General features: G+C 42.9%; 1 protein-coding gene across 1 annotated transcript in view; it reads left to right on the top strand.

Moving 5' to 3' along the window:
- The window catches only part of ephb2b (eph receptor B2b), a 123804-nt gene that overhangs the window by 65743 nt on the left and 33113 nt on the right, over nt 1-24948 (top strand). Inside the window, exon 4 of the mRNA XM_071920993.2 lies at nt 23953-24108. Within this exon, the coding sequence (XP_071777094.1) occupies nt 23953-24108 (156 nt within the window). The remainder of the gene's footprint in view (nt 1-23952; nt 24109-24948) is intronic.

Here is a 24948-nt window from a genome sequence, read left to right as displayed (position 1 = left end):
CCTTTAGGCTGTTCCATTTTGGAACCTGTTCCAAGTTGGTAAGATACCCGGATTCGTTAAGCTCTGAGTCTAACGAATCTCTAATTGAATCTTTTTTTTCTCTTCTGTCTTCTACAACTGCTGTCTGCAACTAATGACATAATACGAGTGTGCGCTAACTCCCCAGTTTGTTTACTGGACTGACTGAACATCGCAGATCGCCTCAGATTGAAATGCCATATTTGCGGTAAGGTCCTCACAACGCTATGCTTAAACATTTACCTATGCAGCATCAAATCAAAGTAAAGGAGTGCAGCATTTTGACAACTTGATGATGAGTACTCCGCCTCAAACTGCCGGTGCAACCAGTTCATCTTCGGGTAGGTTCAACATGGTGCTACGCCGCTATTGCAGCAATTTCTTTAGGTGAAGTTGGCTAAATGAGAAAGTACAATTAGTATTATGTATATTCGGATTTGGATTCGATAAGCACATTCGATACTGGATTCAGATTCGATACAATGCTTTCGAACCCCAACCCTAATGATAAATTCGCTTTGTGCAGGCCAACCTGGCACCGGGAGAGCTGCACAATATATAGAGATCATTCCGTATGTGCCTCTCTTTTCTCATCAGGGACATGGCCAAGGCCTTTTTCAGAACATCCCCCATGTGCTCGCTCAGATGTCCTCGACTCTTGTCCTGTTAGAGGATTCACTCTTGCTCTATCAGCTAAGCACAAGGGAGACTGATGGATCGAGCATCTGCCCGGAAAAAAAAAGAAAAAAAAGATGAGAAACAAGAGCGCCCACTGTTAAAGACAGGAATCCCTCTCGAGTATCAGTGACCTTGTTTTCCACTGATGTATTAGAACTCGGTCAACAATGAGAGAAAATTGTCGTGTCTTGTGTTGCGCGCAGTTGACCTACATTAGAGCTATTCTGAAAGTGAGAGCAGAGAGAAAGCTAATCCATTCCTGACATTGGTGGGATGTGCCACGTGTATTTTGTGGCCTTAGCGTCCCAGAGATGAGCACAGTTGTTCACACACAGTTAACCCCTTGGTCATTCACTAAAAGGCTGAAGGGTAGGGTCTAGATTCTGTTTCACACAGGACTGTCATTCAATCTCATGGAACATCATTGATGTGGTAACATTACTCTATACATAAAGGTGCTTACTGTTGTGGCATGTATACGCAACCTGTATATGTTATTACATTACATTATTACGTTATTATTATTATTATTACATTATTATTATTATATGTGTCCCAGTCCCTTAACATTGCCTGCAAGAGAGTAGAAAAGACAAAGAATGTGGTAATTATACAATCCATTATTCAGTTCATTTGAATTATTTGACAATTCTTTACTTTGTTTTTACTTTGATATCGACTTATATAACTGTGGCTGCAGTCTATAATGGCCTTAACTTTGAGTTAGTATTAGTATAGTGACGCAGAAGATAGGCATTTCATCACTCCAAAACTACAGTGTAATGGACTCTAAAATAAGCAACATCACCCTCCGACAAAGATCTCTCCCCCGTTAAACTTCAGGTGTTTAAAGATTTAACGGCTGCATGGGTGAAGCAGAGAGATGGGAAGATAGATCGAGGGAGAGACGCAGGGAGAGAGAGATATATAGAGAGACACACATTAAGAGCTCGGTTTTCTTTCTTTTGCCCTGTTATCAGTGTTATATGCCTCACTGCCCACTGACATACTGCAGTAATAACCGTGAGAGCTCTTCTCGTTTGGAGAGCAGCATAAAAGGAAGACATCATACAGAGAGCATATCGCTGTTGTTAAGTGAAAATGTACTAACTCCAGCTTTTGGTGATTTTAGATGTTTCGACTTCAACTGAGGGATTACTTGGTCCTCTGTGCGCTCAGAAGATTGTGTGACCCTTGGGCTTATGCAACTCCTTGAAAACACATTGCATAATTTCAAAAATGTGCCGTTGTCAGCCTAAAAATAAGGCTGTTATCCTTAAAAGATTACATTTTTGGAGAGTATTTTCACCATATAGCAGGGCTGCCTGTGCTGTACTATTGACATTTGGATGGTAAAATTGTACTCTTCTCCTCTTCTACATTGAAACAGTACTATGAATATGGTGTGGATACAGAGATAGCAGAAATGTAAATTAAAAATCTAATTTACTGCTGCTGCTCTACATTCACTACATTGTCTGCTGGTTCTTGGTATGTTCTGCACTGCGCATTGCACTGTGAGAGCTCCACTTCTCCTTGTACCTTGCGAGTCAGCATGTACTGTGAATCTCTGTGAGACGTCAATATGTCTCTCTGGCAATGGCACAAAGACGAAATTCCTGTGCTTTTAATTACTTGGCAATCAAAGTGATTCTGATTATGAAAGTACACCCAGCTGTTCTCAAAGGAAAAGTTAAATTAAGAGTTAATTCCGATGCCTGAGCACTGAATAACAAAAAAACAACAAACAGAAAGTATCCTTGGATTCAAGGGCAACATCTCCGGTAACCCCAGTGAATCCCTGTGAGGTGACTGTGTCCACACAAGCTTTATCTATCCGTTGGGGCCTCTGCAGTGTTTGAACAAAAACAACAACCAAATCAAGCAGTTTATATTGAGGTTTATTTTTCTTTGGGATTTAATTCTGAAATGTTTAGAAATTCATTGGCTAATGTAAACTCAAAAGTTGGACTGGCATAGCAAAGTTTTCTGTCATCATCCTCCCCGGGAGGTTTCCGAGCGGTGTTTGAGTTTGAAATTGAACACACGCGTCTAAAGCCCCTCCACTGCAAAGTTAAGCTCTCCCCTATCACTTGAGGAAGTCACCACTGTAGGATTACACTCTGTTTGCTTTGCCAGATTACTCCCTGTGTGTTAGTCACATTCCACCTCACTGTGTTGTGCTCAGTGATTACAGGTAAGTAATATTTGTTCATTAGACATACTAGACATTGCACATGTCATTCACTATATATGAAGGTTGTCATTCCTTAAGAGATATCCACCATTTTAGAAAAGTTGGCACCTACTCTTAAGGCCTTGATTGACAAAATGATAACACTTTACAGACTGAGTCCTCTATATTCCTCTATATTTTAGAGAAATTTAATGATGATGATCTGCAGTTAGGTTTTTTCAAGATGTATATTTATTTAGTTAGTTGTCATCACATAGTTTACTGTGTTTTGTATTGTTTGCAGTGTTTAATATTCTCACTGCCTACTTCTGCTTGTTTATTACAGCACTCAATTAAGACAGTAATTGTGCAGGATGCGTGTACTTGATGCTGGGCAGGAAAACAATGTTGGCTCTATTGGCCTGGTTTAATTGTTGAAACCTGGTTGAGGGGGATTGCTTTTCATTTGCTGCGGGGGACAGCTCGGCTGTGTAAATTGGCTAGTTACAGAATTTTCTGGATGTTAAAACTTTTTTTACATCCCCTTGGGCAGCTGCTAAGCAAATAAATTACTCAATATAATGAGCTGTTCCACTCCCCTGTGGAAATCCCAAGCTCTAGGCTGAAAGGTACGGCTCAACACGTTTTTTTTATTCTTATAACTCTTGTAAAGAATTGGGTTCATCTAAAGGATACCAGTTTTTTTAAACCACGCTTTGAAAGATGAAAGGCATAGCACAATCCACCAGGCTAATCCTTATCTAGTCAGTTAGAATATTTCCACCAGCACTAGTGTCTGTGGTTTATGAGTGAGAATAATCTCACCATTTTCCCTCTTTCCTCCTCGTCTTTCCCTTCCTGCTCTAGGTCTTTGCGTTGCGATTAGTGTTACTTTCCCACAGTTTATACTGTAAAGCCTTTAGGGATTCTATGTTTATACTGAATTCATATGGAGAAGGAGGAGGTGAGATTGAAAACAACAGGCTAATGAGAAGACTGCTCTGTTTTGCTTTGTGTGGAAAAATAACAATTGCTTCCTGTGCACTTCACAGCATGAGTTAAAGTACAGTGCTGGGATATTACAATGTTTTAGTGTCCCCATCATGTTTGAAAATTAGACAGTAATTACTGCTTCATTTTATTCATTAGATTGAAGTATAGCCTGTTAATTTCAAGTAATTCAAGACTCAACAAGTCCCTGCTAATTCCACACACCGTAAAATCTATTCTGCGCATAGTGAATAGTGAATAGTCTTCCCAGAACACCTATAGAAGAGTTTGCTGATACACTCAACTAAGAAATAGATCAATATCTCCATATGGTGCCTCGCCTTCTCTCTTTTTCTTGTCAATACTTAAACCCAATACTTATAAATAATGGATTTTCAGCAACCTATACAGTGAAGTCTCCTTCATATGGAACTACAGTATATCTTGAGATTGTGGAGTTGAAGAATCAAGAGCCCTAAAGACTTCTGCGCACCAACACTTCCAGGGTCAGGGGTTGATTTCCTATTTAGTCAAACCATATTGTAAATGTTTGCACTCACTGAACTGCACGGCGCTTTAGATAAAAAGGGCCCTCTATATGTAATAAGAGGAGAGACCAAAAGGGACTGAGGGAGGGAGAGCGAGAGGCACAGAAATAGTGAGACAGAACTGACTCAGGCTAAACAAAAAATCACGTACACAGCTCCTCCGGGCCAGACATTAACCACCCTCCAGTGTTTACTACAAAGCCTGGATTGGCCTCGCAGTGTATCGACGCCTGGGAAATGCTCACTTCGTGCTGGGACCAGTGTTCTGGTTTATTGTGGTCATCTCAAGGCTGTGTGGTCTCTACGGAGTTATTCGGGGGGAGGGATGGGGGTGGGAGTGTAGGTGGGGGAGAGATCCGTGCATTTTCATGTGCGGGTTGTTTTCTTTCCACCCTGCCAACCGACTCTGTATGGCACCGTCTCGGCACACCAGGGCTACCGCTGCTTCCCCTCACAGGACGGGCATCTCTTCTCTGTGAAGTAACAGGCTTAAAGAACCGTCTGGAATACATTAGTCTCGGTTATTAATGAGGCTGTTTTGATTCTCCTCTCCCCTTGTCTTAGCTTCTTCACCGCGCAACGCTTCAAAATGATGACGATGGCTGAGGATTTTGGCAGAATCCAAAACGCGGGACTAGTCAGCTCAGAGGGAGAGAGATACAGTTGGAATAAGAGCGAGGGAACGAGAGAGACGGAAGGGAGGAAGGGAGGCGAAGAGTCTTGGAGGAAGAGATCATGATATATGTGTCTCGAAAACCACACTACATGATGTTATGCACTTGGCAGAGAGTGGATTCGTCTCTCTTTACAGTGAGCTATGAATCGGAACAGTTTAGGGTTATCAGCAGCACCATGAAGACAGAGTGGAATAAGAAAAGTTTATGTTGTATCATCATATTAATGTCACGTTGGAATAGGTGTCATAACCAGAGGTGGGAAGTAACATTTACACAAGTACTATACTTTTGTACAGTTGTGAGGTACTGACACTTTACTTGAGTATTTCCATTTTGTGAGACTGTATACTTTTACATTTCAGAGGTAATTATTGTATTTTTTACTGCTCTACATTTATCTGATGGCTGTAATTACTTTGCAGAATAAGGTTTTACATGCAACACATACAAAGCTCATAAAATATGTTGCATTGTTAGAGTTTAAACTACACAACAGTATATGCAGCAATTAGACCTACAACATTAAAATACTTCTTACAGGTTAATGCATCAATAATTTAACACTCTGAAAGGGACCATTCTACAGAAGTACATTTTACTGCTAATACTTCTACACTTTAACTTACAAGTAGTACAATTTTAAATGGAGATTTTTCCTTTTAATGTAGTATTTCTCCATTATGGTATTGGTACTTTTACTTAAGTAAAGGATTTGAGAACATAACCCACTTTGGTTGCCATCAACATATGTAACCAAAAGACAGTGTCAGTGCTGTAGCCCAGCAATAAGATCAAGTGGTTTAACCTCACAGCGCTAACTTAGCTGTGCACACTGTTGTGGTGCTGGGGTTACCATTGTTGTCATAACTACGGCTAATGAAGGTGGACATACAAACACACATGTACACATACAAATACACACACACCCACACGGCATGGTGCTGTTATCCAGGGTTAATGGTGGGCTTTGATGATGGCTTTGAAGCCAGAGATACTCGGATATTGAAATGCTCAGGCCCTGAAAGCAATGTCTAAAATTATATCTAGAAATGAGATGCAAACAGTACTCAGCAGTAAGAAAACAAAAGATGCTAAGAAGATTAAACTTCTGCTCTGCTCTGCTGAGTCTCCATATGCGTGTTTACCCATATCATTGAATCCATTGGAATATTAATGCCCCACAATGCACAAATGTTTGATTACAGTGTCTGGTGTGCATTGTCTCAGAGTGGCACCTTGGCGGGCAATTGCATGACATTGTCACTGAACAGAATGTGACATTTTCAGCCGCCGTAAGGGATATCTCACTCTCCATGGAGAGAAGCCTTCACTGGAGAAGACATTTGGAAGTCATCTGCATCTAAAATAAGCAGGCTCAACTCAAGCACAGCACTGATGCGTGATGTCACTCATTCCCTGTACAGCCTCGATAACTCCTCCTCGTGACCTTCTTACTAAATATAGCATTTCACGTATTGATTTGGGGACGCGGCGCATTTACGGCATGCCCATAATGACCTATTTCAACAGATTGGAGTGGAGTTAAGTAGTTTTCTTCTGCACTCTTTGTCTTCAGGCTGCAGGAGGAAGAAGACCGAGCCACGCGTTCTTATCGGAGGCAGACATAACATACCTTGCATTTTTATTGCATTGGCTGTTTACGCCTAGCTACTAATTCCTCTAATGAATACATGATGGTCTCTCGGCAACATGAGTACACGTGTCTCTTCTATGCGGTGACTCATATATGAGTTCATATTAAAGCGTGGATTTTATTAAGTTTTTATCACAGCGGTGAGGGTCTGTGTGTGTGCTCTCAAGGCAGTCAGGAGATGTTTTATCTAGACACGGTGCAAAGCTGTGAGATTACCAGAACCAACTGGGCCTGCTAGCAGCATGATTGAGTATGGATCGTTTACAGTGTTGTACTTCACTGGTATTAATGTGTGGCAATGGGGAAAAAGGCCAATGAAAGCTTGGCAAAAGATGGCTCAAATTCCATCTGTGTGGACAGCATGCCAGCAGGCAGGCTTCCCATTAGACTGAATGACTGGCTGTGATTGAGATCATGGCTCTAACACGCTTCGTTATCTGTCAGTGTAGTATCTGTCAGTGTAGTGTTGCAAGAGGGATGGGCATCAACAGAATCATTGCTATGCTATTCTAGGCAGCTGAGATCCAGGAATACTGCTGCTGTTGTATCAAAACAGTAGAGAGTTACATGCCTAAACACCTCACTAGTTGTCTTTTTGCTCTTCCAAAAACACAGCTGCCGTGTCAAAGGACTGCTGCAAGCTGTCTGGCCTTGTCAGTTAAATGCGTCAGTTAAATAAGTATGGTCTGTGTGTGTGTGTGTATGGGAGCGGGTGAGTGCGTATGATGGAGGAGACTTTTTGCACTCACCAACCTTGTCGATGTCTGGAAACACCAAATTATATCCTCATCCATTTCAGCAAAACAATCTTTCATTTGAAACTCATTTATCTACACTCGCCTCTATTATGCTCATTTCAGGATTTTGACCTCAGTGGAAGTAATTAATCCAAAAGACTTTCTACAGCCGTATTGTCATTTGGCTGGGAGATTCCTATCATCCATATCACCATACCCCTGAGAACAAGTCCTTCCTCCCTCTTTGCCCATTCACCGACCTTCCAGGGACTGCCACAATCGGGCCTTTGTGGGCCCGGCTTGTCTGTCATCTCCCTGGTTCTGCTGATATGGGCCTCGTGCTGAGAACGTGGTCTCCTCATACACGACACTAAGCGCTGGCTAATTGAGCTTGTCGAGCCAGAACCTGTTAGCGTGCTGATAAGAAGGTATTTGACCTCTCAGGAGGCCCCTGGTACTGCCCTCTAGAACACTTTCTTAATAGGTCTTCTCAGTAGAAAAGCATAGCAGCCCAAGGGCAGATAGATCCTCAAAAACGTGTCTGTGTCTGTACTTGATTTGTTATTGCAGTGCAGGACTAATCTAATCAAATATGTGGTCTATTGATATTGGAGCAGTATTTAGATGCGTTAAGATGTTAATGTTATTCTTAAAACAACCACTTTGACAGTGAATGTGAAGGAGGGAATTACAGGGATGCCGGGGCACTCAAAATCCCCTCATCATGCCAGTTAGATTGGGCTTCGGGTATTCAAATTCTGACACGCTGATCAAAGGCTTCTGATGCAATCTGAGGAAAGAGCCTATAAAAATCACCACTGAGGACTACAAGTGGGATTTTCCTTATTCTCGACTCATTGCTTATGTCTCTGGTTGAGGTGGTTGGCAGAAGTCCACAAATCGTGGGTCTTGGATGGATGCCCTTCCCATTTCCTCATCAAAGTGCCATGCAGCGTACCAAGGCTCCATGTCTGCGCCCCTCCTCTTTTCTCACAATAATATTTGCAAATGACTCTTGCCGTTTGTTTTAACCTGCTTGGAGCAGGTTGAGCAGGGTTTTACAAAACAGGACCGTTAAGATAGTGTCAGCTCAAGTTCTCATTTACAGGAATGTATTCGAAATTTACTTTCATAGTTTAGAATTTCTGGCGCTTATTGAATTGGTTGCAAACCCCATGCATCTGGTATTCCAACCAGGTAAAAACACACGCAAAGAATCGTTTGCAAATTGTATTGGATCCAAGTCTGCTCTGGATAGGGATTTTAGTCTGTGAGTGCAACTGACTCGACCCCCACCAGTCTCCTTGGGATAATCCTGCTGCCTCCAGGAACCCAAGACTAATCTGCCAGTCCCCCTGTCGCAGGCCCTCGCTCATTCCAAATTGCCTGAAGTTCTATAACGGCGACTTAAATTTGGTGACCTTTCACGGCCACGGAACAGGATTTTGAAAACAGGCTGGCAGTGAGGTGTGTGTATTTACAGTATGTATGTGTGTCTGTGTGTGTCGAGGATGTCATGACTCATCTCTGAATAGCTCCCATCTGCCCTCCTCTGCTCTAAAATGCCAGCGTACAGAGGGGACACACAGATAGTGTCGATGCCACACATGACACTGACATCTCTCACAAGGAATACAGTAGGCTATCCCCGGGAAGTACAGCCATCGACATTATATTTTTACAATGACCTTTTCAGCACGTCAGCATTAACGTGGGAGATGAGATACGTACCGGCCTGTATGGATATGTCAGGTATGTAGTGCTGGAATGTGCCGAGCCGTGCCAAGGGGAAAGCTATGCCTTGAGGCTAGGTGGGTTGCATTATATATGTATATGTGTGTGACTCGTGCATTTTAGTCATGAGACTAATCCTGTCTATCTGAGGATGATTGACAGACAGGACTCACCAGAGATGTTTTGCCATGGGGTGACACTTGGTGGGGGGATGGGAAAACCTTTGGTTACCCTCCAATCACCACTCACTGTCTTTCTCTACACATATCCCTTTGGAAATATTAGTCATCTTGTGAAAGATATTGACATTTGATTTGTGATTAATTGACAGAATATTGCAATTGCGATTTAAACTGCAATTCATATCATCACTATCATCAAGTTTTTTAGAACTTTAAAATTGTTTAAAGAAAAGTGATTTTGTTAAAAGAAAAATAGATGTCAGTGTGCAGGATTTACTGAGTTTAAGTATTATGAAAGGTTTTCACCAATATTGTACTTGATTCATGGACCAAAGATTACCTGGAGCTCTGAAACACCTTGTTTAGAAATCCATTTTGGACACAACTCTCTCTTAAGAAATTAATTGAAGCCTCTGGAAATTTGGAAATTGCAGAAGTTCATATTGCCATTTCAATTTTTCAGTTCAGTTCGAGTTCAGCTCTATTATCCTGCATGACTTGAGAAAGGCCTGCAGAAGTAAACTGCAACTGCTAAAGAGACAATCACCTGCCCTCTGTGCCTCCCGACTCTCTAATTTCATTGTTCTGTGAAATGACTACACTACACTACATAGAAACTGAATAAAACTATCAAATTTATTTGTGATTCTGTGCAGTATCTGAAAATGTACCAAGGCGGTATAAAAGCGTCTGCAGCAGCAAGGAATAATTTATTACTTGTGTCAATGCTGTGCATGTCTAAATCAATACTTGGAATTCAATCAATGTATTTTGTTTGTAAGGAGCTCTCCATTCCTTTGGGAATTTGGTTTATGTCCCTGGTGAAAGATGATTTCACTGCACACACAACAAACTTGATATGTTTGCGTTGGTGTTATGCATAACTTCTGTTACTGCTCAGCTGTGTCAATGTATTGACCATAAACAAACAAATATGTTTCTCTAAATACGATGAAAACTGTCAGAAGTCAGGAGTGGAGGCAAATCTCCCACAGCCACACCTGCTATGACACTATGTTAATTTCCCTGGGAGAAGCTACAAAATATACATTATTGTTTTCTATAGGCTGTGTTCCTTAACCCTTACTTAACCAGGCAAGTTGACTCAGAACACATTCTTATTTACATTTCCATAAAACCGTTTTTTCTGTTATTGCCCGCGGTGCTCCAGTGTCATTGTCCTCACAGAGCAGCCATTTTGGCACAAACCATCCCAACAAGGGGAAGAGTTGGACAAGAAGGAGTAGACCGGGGAAACTAGGCAGCAATGGAGTTGCCAAGGTAACAGAGGGCTTGTCTGTCTTCCTCCTGCCCCAGCACTGGCCCGATCCCTCTCTGTGTGAGCTGGGTACTTAATTTCACTGACCCCCCGGGTCTGGGCTGAACAGCCTCCATTGATTAGGACAAATGGAAGGGAGACCAGCCAGCCAAGCCCCTCCTGTAACAGGGTTAAGGATGTAGTCATGGAGGGGAGGAAGACGCAGAGCAGGCACATGAATAGCTCAGGGATCCCTTGTTTTAGATGAATCAATGACATATTTAAAGGCTAATTAGTCGATCTATTCACTCAGTATAAATTTGCTGGGGCCACCACCTCACTCCGCAGCCGTGATTGGGCTATTTAATATATTCCACCTCTAAATAGCAGCCATTAGAGCCTTCAAATGAATCTCCTCCCAACAATACTGGCCCTTTCAGGCGCAGGTGTAATGGCGCAGGGAGGAGGTAGTGTGTGTCTATGTGTGTGTGTGTGTGTGTGTGTGTGCATGTGTGTGCTTGTTTGTGTATATGCATGTGTGCGCACATCCTTCACTGTGTACTTTAATCACACAGTCTTTTTTTTAAGTCTTGATACCAGGTGAAATCTTGTTTTGGCAGTTTAACTCTTACATGGCTTGTTTTGGCATCAATTTAAAAAGCTTTTTAATGTACATTTGACAAGCAAGCAAGATCTAGGTCACATGATCAGGGAATATATCCACTGCCTGCATAGCACACTTTTACCTATTTTTAGTTTTAGAGGCTTACAAGTGCTCAAATGTTTTTCTACATTTCTCAGAGTTGTTAGACCATGAATGAAAACCCTATTTTATGTTTTTCAAAAAACTCTGTCAGGATAATATAAGATATATGTTGATTTTCTGTGATATGCTGTGATAAACAGGGTTGTTGGGAGATAGGTGAGGTAGCTTCCATTTGTTTTAATGTACTGTGTGTGGTGTGTGTATCAAAGCATAACAATCTCAGTACTAAACCTTTATCATAAGTGAAGCACAGAATATCTTTTACAATCTATATGTGTGTGTGTGTGTTTGTGTGTGTCTGGATGCATGCATGCGTGCAAAATAGGCAAGATGCAGCTGTTGTTTTTTTCTGTTGTAGATCAGATGGATAATAGAATTCACTCAGACTCCCTGCTGCCTCATTAAATGCTTGTGGTCAGAAGAATTGATGTAATCTCTAATAAATACACTCAAGGGAGAGATGGCTGGAGATATGAAATCCAGCCTATGAACATGATACTCAGTCTAGCTCAGGGTAATGTTTATCTTTTGTCCTTTGTTTGAGGTGTCCCTGCATGGTTACGTGTGTGTGTGTGTGTGTGTGTGTGTGTGTGTGTATACATTTGTCTGCGTGTGTGCCTGTCTCGGTCTGTCCTGTGTGTGTGTGTGTGTGTGTGTGCACACTGGAGGGTTACACAGGGACAGTGACAGGATTCAGTACCAGCTGCTCCTTGCAATGCCACCCCCTCCCTCCTTTCTTACTCCCCCGCTCCCTCCCCTGTATCGCCCCTCTTGTCCCTACTGACGGACAACACGCAGCCCCTTTATGCCACCTGTCCGTCAGCTAGACTGCACCTTGGGGAGCCTCTGTCACCGAGCTCGGAGCTGCCGCCGCTTGCTGCCTTTGTTTGGATTCTGGAAAAACCCCTCCTTCCCCCACTCCCTTCTCTTTTTCTCTCTCACTCTCTCTTGCTCTCTTTTGCCATATATGCTGTGATTTACAAACACAGACCAGCAGAAACACACACACACACACACATACACACACATTAGTGATAGCCTCTGTCAGCTATTTCCTACATCTGCCTCTGGGCACAAAAGACGCCCCCCTCCCTGCATGCCTCTCACCTATATTGGCCAGGATACCAACTGGCCGAGCTATTGTGTGCAGCGCAGTGTCATGCAGAAAATGCCGGCTGTTGAGCCAGATAGGGAAGATTGAAATCAACATGAAACTGATGATATTTTACAAATACCCGCAAGCTCCAAAACATTGCGGCGACTTTAATGACAGCATTGGGTTGTTTATTTCATGGCCTGAGCTGTGAGCTTCATTCTGTACTACTTCTTATCTCGTCCAGGACAATCATGTGAAATCCACACAGAAATGCTGGATGTCTTCAGTGGGTCGCTGAGGTCATTTCTCCCTCCTTCCTTCCTCTTTACCTTCTCCACCCCTCATCCTCCTCCTCCACCTCCACCTATCCCCACTTCCTCCACCTCCTCCCACTGTCATCAGCAGTCTGAGGCTGTGATCGGTGCTGTGAGCTCCGGGTGCAGCCTGCGGAACGGAGCGGTGAGCTGCCTTACATGGCAATGGCTCCTGTTGCCCTAGCAACTAGCTGTCCTTGAGAAAAGGGCGCATTTGGGGGTTTTGGAGGCCGAGGCACTGACAGCCCCAGTCAAAACTCATAAAGACTTCAGACACATCGATCTGTGTGTCCAAGAGACCATGTACCGTAAACACAGCCCTGCGCGCACACGCCTTAAAAATAAACCTATGAATCATAGGTTTAGAGAGTTGTGGTGTACAGTATGTGTGGAATGGAATGTATGTGTGTGTAGGGCCGTACGTTCCCAGGAGGGAAATGTGATGGTTCCCAAGGCAGCGATTCGTCACTGCACCTACTGTGTGATGGAGAAGTAATCTTCTGATCGGGTGTTGCCAGTGATGCTGTGCTATTCGGTGCATCCTGTGGTGCAGCAGGTGACCTGTTCCCATGGGGATGAGGGTGAGGGTGGGTGGTGGCTGCTCACATCCTTTTGTTTGCCTCAACAATGACAGCTTAACATTCTGACATCTGATCGCTCCTTGGTCTCCTCATTTCCTACCTGTTTCTTCTGTCTCAAATTCCAAACAGTCTACGCCCATTCAAGCACTCGTACAAGAAGAGAACAGTGTTGTTGTTGTTTTTTTCCCCCCTTCTTCCCACCATCAGGAATCACTGTAACACTAGCAGCACAGTAACTGATGCTTGGTGTCACATGACAGTGAAAGTTCTCTGTCGGAGGTTTCTGGTCACATGCAATGTTAACTGAAGCCATGCTGTCTTTGTCTGGTAGAGATGAGCTTTATGTAACAGCATGAACTCTCACAAAGACAGGAGAAATCACTCCAAGCAGAAAATTTGTGATAGAGCTGGTATGATTGTGCTGGTCTCTGTGTTATTATGGTGGGTGGCTACACATTATACATAAAACATAGTCAAGGCTTTCTTATTGTATAATTACATTGATTTGCCATCATTATACATAATGTGATGTGATTTGTTATAACCAAGCCATCCTCAATTTAAGTCACAAAGCAATTAATTCTTAATAGATACATTGAATAATTGAGTTGAATTAATTTGAATTATTTTGTAACCACTGAACGCCATGTTTACACACTGGTAATTTCCACCCTTATGCAAGAATTTGACTTAAATAGTCATCCCGTCAGAGCAGAGGCTTATTCGATGGTCAGATTATGGAAGACCATGCTATAATTTCAAATTATGTCCGATTATGTACATTAAGTGGCATTTTTCCAGGTGCGATAATGATCTAATGATCATTTCAAATAATGGAATACGATGTAGGTAGCTGTAATACGGTGTGGATGCAGAAGGCTGACAAGCGATCTTAAATGGAGATTAATGCCTACACAGGGGCCTGCCTAATGCCACACCCCAGCCATCTGCAGCCCTGTGTACCGATGGGGTCCACCAGCAACCTGATTGGATCCCCACATTCTCCGGAGAGCAAGCTGTCAAGTGATCTGCCTCCATGAAATGACCCTTTCCGCTTTATCCCCACCCCACCCCACCCCCAACCTTGTTCAGACTTTTACCCTGTGTGTATATGTGTCGGCTCAGATGCCTGTAATTTCGCCATTCCACATTTATACCCTTTTTTCTCTGGGCTGAAAAAAAGTGGGAGAGAGGGAAAAAAGAGTGCAGTGAAAATTCCAGACGTTATTACTGTGCTGTATGCATGGCTCCAGTGATACTCCCCTTTCATCTCCGTTTCCTCCTCTATTGACAGATGGTAGTTATCAGACAGTATGGAAATACTGTGGTTAAGATAGTTTTCACTGATTTTTTTTTCTCTGGTATTTATGACCTGATGATCATCATGAGAGCGCTGCGGTCTCGAACAGAGGACCACTCCGGGGGTGTTGTTTGAATTAAGAAACTAACGTTTGCCACATGGGAATGACGCACTATCTCCAGACCGTCTGAGTGTTCAAGAAGTGTTTGGGATGGTTCGCTGCGTGTGTGTTTGAGTGTGTTTCAGTGTGCGTACTTGTCTGTGTATGTCTGTGCATGTACGTTTGTACGTGTATGTGCCACGTACATGTACACGCACACACACACACACACACAATGCTCATATATGATTTAAGTGCTCTTGTTGTGTACATGTATGTTTGTGTGTGCAATAGTTTGAAAACAAGGGCTATTATCCTTCCTTTAGTGTGTGTAGGGCTGCACAATTAATCGTAGGTAATGTTCCCACGATTAATAATTGTGTAATTTGATGATATTGAGACAAAGAGAAACCTTACATAGACCATTTGTAGAATAGTGACGAGCAATGTGGGAAAGAATGGATCGGCCCGCAATGTTAGAGAGGAAAATCCTTTTTTCCTCCCGAGTCTGAATGTGAAAATGTTGTTTTAGTTCCTAAAAGTGGATCATCGTCTGTCATTTGGAGATACTTTGGGTTTAAACCAGACGACAACAAACAAATTCTGATTCTGTGCAAAGTTTGCCTTAGGGTTGTAGCTGCACCCAAAAGTATTAAAGTTATTTATTTGGGGGAATTTTGTAAATAAGGACTGGAATAAAAGCAAGACAGTAAGCGTGAAAACAGGATTTTGCATAAATTTGTAGACTTGCCCTGAAAAAAGTGAAAAAATGAGAATATACTGTATGTGAAGGTGCAACAGTACTATGAAATAATTTTGAATCCTGAAACTGAGACAAATAATCGTGATTAATAACTGTGATCACAAGATTTAGCAAAATAATACATTTTGCCATGATTATGCAGCCCTATGTATACAGTACATGTACAATTTGTGTGTATGTGTGTGTCTGTGTGTCTGTGTGTGTGCTCAGATCTCACAGTGTATGTATGCTATGCTGTTTGCTGGTGTTACATATGAACCGAGTTAAGGAGATAATGAGGTCAGTTTATGGGAAATTAATTTACACCAGTTGTTACATGACAGTTATTTCCCTTAAGGAATATTTTTAGCTGCCATTGACATTCTGGACAGTGTTACACATTACCTTCTTGTCCTTGTGATGGTGAGCCTTGTGTATGTGACACCTATATATGGGATTAAACCCCAACAGTATGAGCTTTAAATTGTCCTCTGGACAGCGGCCAAAGGTTGTTTATTAACAGCTTCCCTCATTATTGTCTCAGTGCTTATTTATATGTTGATGTATGTGTAAGGGGAGAAGATGGGTGTCAATGACAGGAGCTGCGTGTGTGTGTGTGTGTGTGTGTGTGTGTGTCTGTTCAAGGTATCTGTTTTGAGTGTCATGTGTGTTATGAGTGTCCTGTATGTGTGTGTATAATGCAGAGAGTGTCCTGTGTGTGTGTGTGTGTGTGTGTGTGTGTGTGTGTGTGTGTGTGTGTGTGTGTTTAAGGAGAGGATGGCTTTCAGTCAAATGTCCTGTGTGTATATATATATATATATATATATATATATATATATGTATGTATGTGTGTCTGTATGAAATGACCTGTGTGTGTGTGAGTGTTACTGTCCTGTGTTTGCGTGTATATGCATGCAACGTGTCCTGTTTGTGTGTGTTCTGAGTCTCCTGCGTGTGTGTTTTGAGTTCCTGTGTGTGTGTGTACATGTTTGTGTGTCCTTTAAGCCTGCGCCCTCAGAGCTCATTTCCCAGGTGTCCCACATTTCCAGCTAATCTCCCGCTCACTTTGGCTCCTAATCTGTCTCAGCGGAGCCTGCTGGGAGGATTGGGGCTGAGAGCTCTGTGACAACTGCAGAGGAGATGCAGCTTAGAGCAAGAGTCACCTCCCAAATGCCCCCCCCCCCCCCCCCACTGCACACACACACACACACACACACACAAGCCCATACCCATACACATACACAGGATAATACACAAATATATATAGACACACATTCAGCTCATCTGCACATTCACAGGATGTCCGGACCAGTGAACATGCATGCATGGTGTTCCCGCGGCTCGGACAGATCACATCATTAGTGGGCTGGCTGCTGATCTGAGTGACTGTCTTCCAGCCGCTCAGATCAAATTTTTGGTTTGTTTTACCCATGTTGGAGTAGTAGAAGGGTGGGATTTGCCACGGAGGGCAATGCAAGGAGTAAAAAGTGACACCTAATGATTAAAATGACTAGTTGCACAAAATTAGAATGAATTATGGTGCTTTAGAAACATACAAACAAAAAACAAAAAAAAAAAAACGGGTAAGGCCACAAATGTGCCTCTGCCTTTTTTCAGTTGGTTTCAATGGTTTGGTCGCGGCAGCCGTGCGTCTCCTCCAAACTATGCCCCTTGTGTCTAGGATGTGGGCGCGTTATGTCAGTGTGTATACAGCCCTTAAAACAAGCAGTATCTAGGCGGAGCTCTTGGACGAGAAGATAAAACTTTCCATGCTCTGTTGTCTCTAGGAAGACCTCATGTATCCATACCCACATCCTCTGTTTTGGACCAACTTTCTCTTGTTTTGTTTCATTTTCTCTGCTACTATCTGCACTTTGCGTTTGAGCATGAGAGAAAAGCTAAGTTAAGTTATTTATTGGCAAAATAATGCTACTTTTAGACTGGATCCTCTATATTTTGTACATGATGACCTTCAGGTAAGAATGTTCTAGAAGAGAGCCCTTTTAAATGTCCCTGTCCTATCCTTGAGTTTTGAGAGTGGCCTGATTTACGGCAAGTAGATCATTGATGGTCAGCCTCACACACTGGCACTGTCCTGCCCTACGGTGTGAGGAGCCACACAGAGTCCCAGACCTGTTAATTGCACCAGACACGGAAACCTAGAGGGAGAAATGAATATCTCATTTGTGTGCCAGTGTGTGTGGGGTGAAGCAAATGCCAGTTGTCTAATAGCTTTCACACAGCCCTGATTGAATTAGACGGCGAGGAGGGCTGCGTTCCTAATTGAATTGCGGGGACCCTGTGTTGCAAACAGTGCTAGCTAGGGTTCCCCATGGAAGAGCTGAGACAGAGGGGGGGGGGGGGGGGGGGGACAAGCTGGCTTGATCAGACAGTGTGCCACAACTCGTATCTGCTCTCCTCTGGTTAACCTGTGGCCACAACTGTCTTTTCACAAGGTTACGCTCCTCTCAGATGTGGCCAGTTTAAAGGTTGATGGTCTGAGGCTGTAGCTGTGGTTGCGGGGTAATAAGGGTTAGCTGGCAAGCTACTGCAAAAGCTAACAGGTTTTCCTAATCTAATTTGCTCCTCTCATGGGAACAGTGGTATACCTTGTAAACAAACTCCTCTCTTCATGATATGCCCTTATTAATGGATCAGTGCCTGCCAATGATTAATCTGAATTGTTTTTGCAGGTGGCACCGGAGCAAACACTGGCCCAAATTTGTATATTGCTTACTGTAACGGCCTGTTTGGTCACAATGGGATACCGGAAAATACCCAGCGTCCATGCACACAGAATCCCTCTGACGCTTCCCATTTTCACCGCTTTCAGCACTTTTTTCTGCTGTGCTCACAAAACCTTGCACCTCTGATGTTTTTTCCCCCTCCGGCCTTTTCTCTTTCACACCCCCAACACCACACACCTTGTCTGTCTTTCTCTCCCTTGTCTCTTCTTTAATGGTGCTTTCATTAAATGCAGCAGTTTTGGGGGAGGGTGGATTTGAGCCTGAAAAGGAGGAAAGGGGGAAACAGGGAAAGAGGGGGGGTAGGAGGTGGGGGGCATACCGTTATTGCTGTGGTGCCCCAGACCGCTGGACAAAGAGCCTCTCTGTCGGGTGGGGTAGCAGGGAGACGGCGGATGAAGGGAGGCTGGATGGGTGTGTGTGTGTGTGTGGGGGGGGGGTGGCTGGGGTTGGTGGAACAGGTCATGTTTTTTTTTTCTCAATAGACGTGCCTTTGGCTGGATTAGCTAGTATCAGCCAGCTGATTCCCTGGCTGTGGCCACACACCATATAGCACTGCCCGGGCGGCCATGATGGAAATGTCAAACGCCCAGTCTTTGTTTGGGCTCCGTGTTAGTGTGTGTGTGTGTGTGTGTGTGTGTGTGTGTGTGTGGGGGACTGCAGAGCCAGAATCAGCTCAGAAGTGTTTCCAGTAGCATGGCTGGCCACATCAGCTGAAAACAACACACTCCCTGCCTTTCTCTCTCTGTCTGTGTGTATCTCTCTCTCCCTCTCTCTCTCTCTCTCTCTCTCTCTCTCTCTCTCTCTCTCTCTCTCTCTCACACACACACACACACACACGCGCACGCACGCACACACACACACACACTCTTCTATGGATTCAGATGGTTTTAGCTGCAGGTCTCCTCTTCAAAGCGCTATAAATCTCCCTGGCTGTAATATTCAGGAAACCTTTGAAACAACCAGCAAATTACCTGCTGTAAAAACCGACTAGCACCCTGGCGCAGCACCTCACCTCTCACAGCTCTCACAGTACTATTTTTATTCAGTGAGTCTAGCAAAGGCCCCTAATTAAATCCTTTATGTCATTGTATGTTATTAAAAGTCATAAACATAGTCAGAGAGAAGGGGGTGGCGGTTTGGACTGCAGGGGAGAGGGGTTAGGGCTCCCCACTGCAAAAAATGTCCATCTTAACAAGTCATTTAAGTGCAAATCTAATATTGAGTTTTAAGACTCAACACTAGATTTAAGTGATCTAGTACTGAGTCTTACAAAACGAGTCAAACTGCATTGGAAATTAAACTATTTCACCCCATTGGCAGAATTTTTTACTTGTTTTTACAAAAATACGATTTTAAGACTGTGTCTGCCGTGTGTCTGGAACCAATTTGAGGTGATCTGGACCTTTTGACACGGCTGCCACCAAATTGAGTCTGAAGTGTTTATAAATTCCATTAAAATGTTTCTGTGTGACTTTTCATCATTTGTCCCAATCCCAGGAGATCTGATAGGACAATGTGGCATGTTTGTTTAATGATATTAATAGCGGTGTGTTTTTTGAAATATAGGAAGTACAGGGAACAGAAAAACTCTTGTCAATGAATATTCCTGTGGTAATTAACTCTTCTTGCCAGAGGGACATCTGAAGTTGGAAGAAACATCCAAAAAAACAGCCTTTAGCATGTTGAGCGAGGCTGCCAGGATGATGATCAAACAGCTCAACAGCAGCAATCTGGGCAGGCAGGGAGGAAGGGAATCAAAGCTGTGATCTGTTTTTTAATCACAGCGCTCTCCTTCTCTTCTTCTCTACATCTGACACCAGGCAACTTCTCAACTCTCAAACTCTGTCGTCCGGTTAGAAAAGTGGAAATTCCCCAAATATTTCCCCCGAAATAATGACCGTAGCAGGGAAGAGAGGCCTGCCCAGACATATAATGCTGTGCCCACCACCAGACGAGGATCAAATGGTTTTTGCAAAGAATTTTTCATGGTTTGTTTTAGCCTACTTGGGTGCCAGATGGGTGGGCTTTGTCACACAGGACAATACAGTCGGCGGCAGAAAGTTTAGACAGTTACTGGTAAGTATTTGACCGTCAATTCTGCATTGTACTGAATATCTGTATGCTTTTCTGTGACAGCTTACCTGACATTATCTGAATTGTCTTGATGCAGTAAGCCCCACCCAACTGGTCCTCCATGTAAGACAAAACAAAACTACTATTTGATCCAGTTCTAGCCCACCAACAATTAATGTAGTAATATTCAAATACAGCTACTGTAGTTGCAGGACAACATCATGAGGCTTTATAGGTGCTGATCAATTTCAATCTCTCATTTAATTCCCTAGATTTTAAATTCGGTGTCATAAAGCGGTGCACAGTATGCATACTTTTGCGGGACATTCATTGTGGGCACAGCACAGCAACACACTATATTCCTTGGCTCAAAAACTCTCCAACTCTGCCATTCCACTTAATCATAAGCCCCGCCTCTCCCCTCCTGTCTCTTTATTTCCATCTCCTCTCTACGCTACTCCTCTCTCTCCTTCCCCCCTGCACTACTTCTTTATGCTGTTTCCTTTGGTGTCTCTCGCTGGTCTCTCCACTCCCATAGACCTCACTGTGTCGTTGAGTCTCGCTCCCAATTCCCCACATAGCTGTTGCCCGGGCCTCATTCACGGACTCTGTTGACTGGCAGTGTGAATGTTCAGGCCTCATGTTTCGCTCGGTACCCGAAACCTTTTCCCCCATCAATCATGTAAGAAGAAAAACATGTCAAGACTAATATTTAGTGACGAGGTCTCTCAGGTTTTTTCAGTTTTTATTTGGGAATGCCACTTCCTGCCCCTGATGTTCGTGACGACTGTCGTTTTTTGTTTATATACATATATATATATAAATATACATATAATTACATTTTTAAATAGAAATTGACTGATCTATATCTGTGTCTGTGTCCTGCAGGATATGGAAAGCAACTTATCTAATATGAGCTTATTTAGCTGATTGAATTTACAGTCCTCATTTCTGGTTTTATAACTACGTTACTGGCCGTAAGAAAAACTCATGAAATAATTATTGAACTAAATAATTTGCCAATCAAGTTAAAATGATATCAGATTATACGTGACTTGCCCTTTAAAGTCTGTTGTGATGACTAAGAAACTAACTTCTTCCCTACACTGAAGCTTTCATTTCGCTCATTCATTTGTACTGACTGCAGAAGATTGCAGTCCACTTCATTTAGAAATGATTGCATGTAACAAATAATCAATTAAGCCAGTAAAAAAACTCGAAGCACTATTTTGTAACTTGAGTGAGTAATTTAATAGAAGTAACAATAAAAATGCTAATTTCCCAGCATACACTGCACTTACATCTCATTTATGTTTTCTCATTTATCCCTTTCTTTCGCTTGGCATATATACCTCTTGTGGGTGTTATTTAATATGAATGTTTCTTTTGTAAACAAACTGCATTGATGAAATTGCTATCTGTTTTAACATCGTCCACTCTCTAATAATATGGTTGGGCCAGGCGATCATATTGAACCAGTTAGGCCTCTCTTTGAATACTTGTTAGATGGAGCTAAACTAATAATAATAGTAACTGCGTCTATGTTAATCCATAAAATCAACAAGAAACCATTTGTGCTTTCTCATTCATTTAGGCTATGTAGTTCATTTGTCTCTGATGCTGTTGCATCAGTTATCTTGCATTCATGCACTGAATAAAACATCACACATCATACTAAAAGCAATGAAATGCTCTTACATTTTCTACATTTCAAAGTAAACCATGATATCATGGTAGTTCTACTGAAATGTGTGTATTTATTTGACATGAAATATTTGCAATACCAATTAAAATACTTGCGATTGAAAGTTTATACAGTACGTTTTACAGAGTTTGCAGTGCATTTACAGCACATTTCTGTCTTTTGCTTTCGGTGCTATAGTGTGTGTACATCTGTGACGATGTAGAATCACTCTGGAGTGTGCAGAGTTCGGAAGGCGAAGGCTCTGGGATAATTTACAGTGAGTCATAAAGGGGAATACACAAGAGGAAAAGAGCAGTAATCCCTGCCCAGGAGGGTCAGTGGGCACTAGGACGTGTCTGTCTAATATAAACAGTGGGATTGAACCCGGACTTATTCTGCCTTGTGACTTGACCTCCTGCAAATGGAGTTCCAGCTGCAGATGTTTCCATGTGCCAGATGTTATAATCCAGCTGTTATTGCCAGTACAGCCCCAGAAAGGAATAATGGCTTTATTTTTTTCATTATTTCACAATGTAGAAAATTGTTCACTCATCACTAAGTTAACTAAGATTTGATATGAAATACCACTGAAAAACAATAAGTATGACAGTGGAATGATTTTAAATTCCTAGTTTGCCAGTATTACAATACAATAGTCATGAGTGCAAGCTTCAAAATCACAGTGCCTTGACAGTGGATGTAAGAAATATTCTTGTGTCGGGAAAGAACCTGACATTGAAGGAAGAGGTTCTCTTTGCTCTGCTTTCTTTGATCATCAGAATCAATAAATTATTTTGCTTTTTTACACTGTAACTAAGGAGAAGTAACAGCCAGACCTTAGTACTCTCACTTAGGACACCACTCAGATATGTGGGGCCTCCCGTGTGTGAATTTTTCATGTGTTACTTTACTTCCAACACCACTAACCCACACCTCTCCATTTTCTGCTTTTATCTGTGGGGCAAGTGGGAGCCGGGTGGTGATTACCTCAAGCAAAACCCAACTCAGCTGGTTTGGTTCAATTAAAAAAAAAAGTCAACTCTTGACATGGGGCAGGTGCAGATGCTGGAAAAAAAGGAGAGATGGACTGGGTGGGATGTGACTCAGGAGAGGATAAGGGGATTTCACAGACAGCTTATTTCCCAAATGAAGTAAGTTTGTGTACAGCTGCAGTGACTGATGCTTATGCGGACACACGGCAACACACACACACACACACACACACACAAACACACATCAAGATGCGCCCACACACACTCATACACAGAATTTCAAGGCAGCCATGGTGTGTGTTCATCATCATCCTTATCATGAATGTAGCTCTCCTCCCAGGTTCTCAGAGATGGGGCCTTAAAAAGGCACTTAACAGAAAGCAGAGCACTCCAGCCGTTCTCAGGCAACTACAGCATGGTGAATAATTCAAAGCAAACATACAACATGTTTTCATATCTGCATAGAGTTGCCTCACATGCAAGGCTGCACTGACGTATATTTATATGTTGGGTTGCACTGATGTATATTTATATGTTGGACTCGTGGTCTGTGTGTTTTGAGTGTTTTGCATTCTGGTCACTCGATGGCTTCTCTTGTAAAGCAAGATGTAACCAAACGACAGTTAAATGCAGCTCAAAGAAAATCACTTGAAATATGGAAATGGCAAGAATCTCAAGCTCTATCTCTCCTTTTCCTTTTCAAATAGATATTGAATGCTGAATGTTTATATGTGGAGTGGTGCTTGCAATCTACGGCCTATTTTATGTTTTGCTCTTTCCCTTTGCATTGTATGTGAGGTCCTGTTGTGATACAAAACAAATTCCTTTACATCTACTGTACTCATCGCATCAAGTGGTTGGAATTCTTATTCTGATTCTCATTCTTATTCTGCTCTGTTTTTCAGCTTGTCCATCGGGCTTTTTCAAGCCGACTCAAGGCGATGAGCCCTGTATACAGTGTCCCATCAACAGCCGCACCACCAGCGAAGGCGCCATTAATTGTGTTTGCCGCAACGGTTACTATCGCACCGACTCCGATCCCTTCCAGATGCCATGTACAAGTAAGTATTGCGCTATGGTTGATATATGTGAACTTTCATATAGCTTGAATGCACACACACACACAGAAAATTCCTGCTCAACAACATACACACACATACACTCTTTGATTTGGCACACATACACAGACCGGAATGCATATACATTCTCATAGTCACAAACGCAAACTCTTTGATTTCAAACATGATCTCTTTGACACACATACACACACATTTCACACCCGCAACCTGAGGAGCCCTGGGATCAAAGGACAGTGGTAGTCTGTGTGAGTCCAAACAGAGAAACCCTGTCAAAGCCGTCCCTCACACCAACACAACACTGACATGCCCATAGTGAGGCTGTCCAGAGGTCTGACCCAACACACAAGGCTCGGCCGCCCCTCCTCAACATCACACAGCCCTTGCTCTGGGCCAGACCAAAGGTTACTGGGCCAGGGCGCGGTGCATTGTGAAGGGGCAGGCTCGGAGAATGAGCCCAAGCGAGGCTCTCTCTTGTCATGCCAATGAAGCTGTTTGAATTTGAATTTGAATTTGAGATTGACACCGAGGTTGAGAGAGAGACGGAAGGAGAGACCAAAGCAAAAGTGAGCAAGGGAGGGGCAAAGCGTGAGGGGGAGAGACGCGTACAGAAACGAACAGGGAGACAGAGACAGAGAGAGTATATGGGTGTGTGTGTATGCGACAGAGACAGAGAATCAGTGCACAGAGTGTGGTCTAACTAAAACAGAGCCGGGGTGAGTGGGAGAGAAAAAAAGCAAGCCCCTTTCAACATTTTGGTAGTGTTTTTTCCTCGCTCTCTCTCTGTGTGCCTGTTGAAAGGGAGAGAGGAGGGAAAAGATTTGA

This window comes from Centroberyx gerrardi, chromosome 5 (assembly GCF_048128805.1).
Source record: "Centroberyx gerrardi isolate f3 chromosome 5, fCenGer3.hap1.cur.20231027, whole genome shotgun sequence".
Taxonomy (NCBI): Eukaryota; Metazoa; Chordata; class Actinopteri; order Beryciformes; family Berycidae; genus Centroberyx; species Centroberyx gerrardi.
Note: the sequence above shows the minus strand (reverse complement) of the source record. Positions and strands in the feature narration are given on the sequence as shown.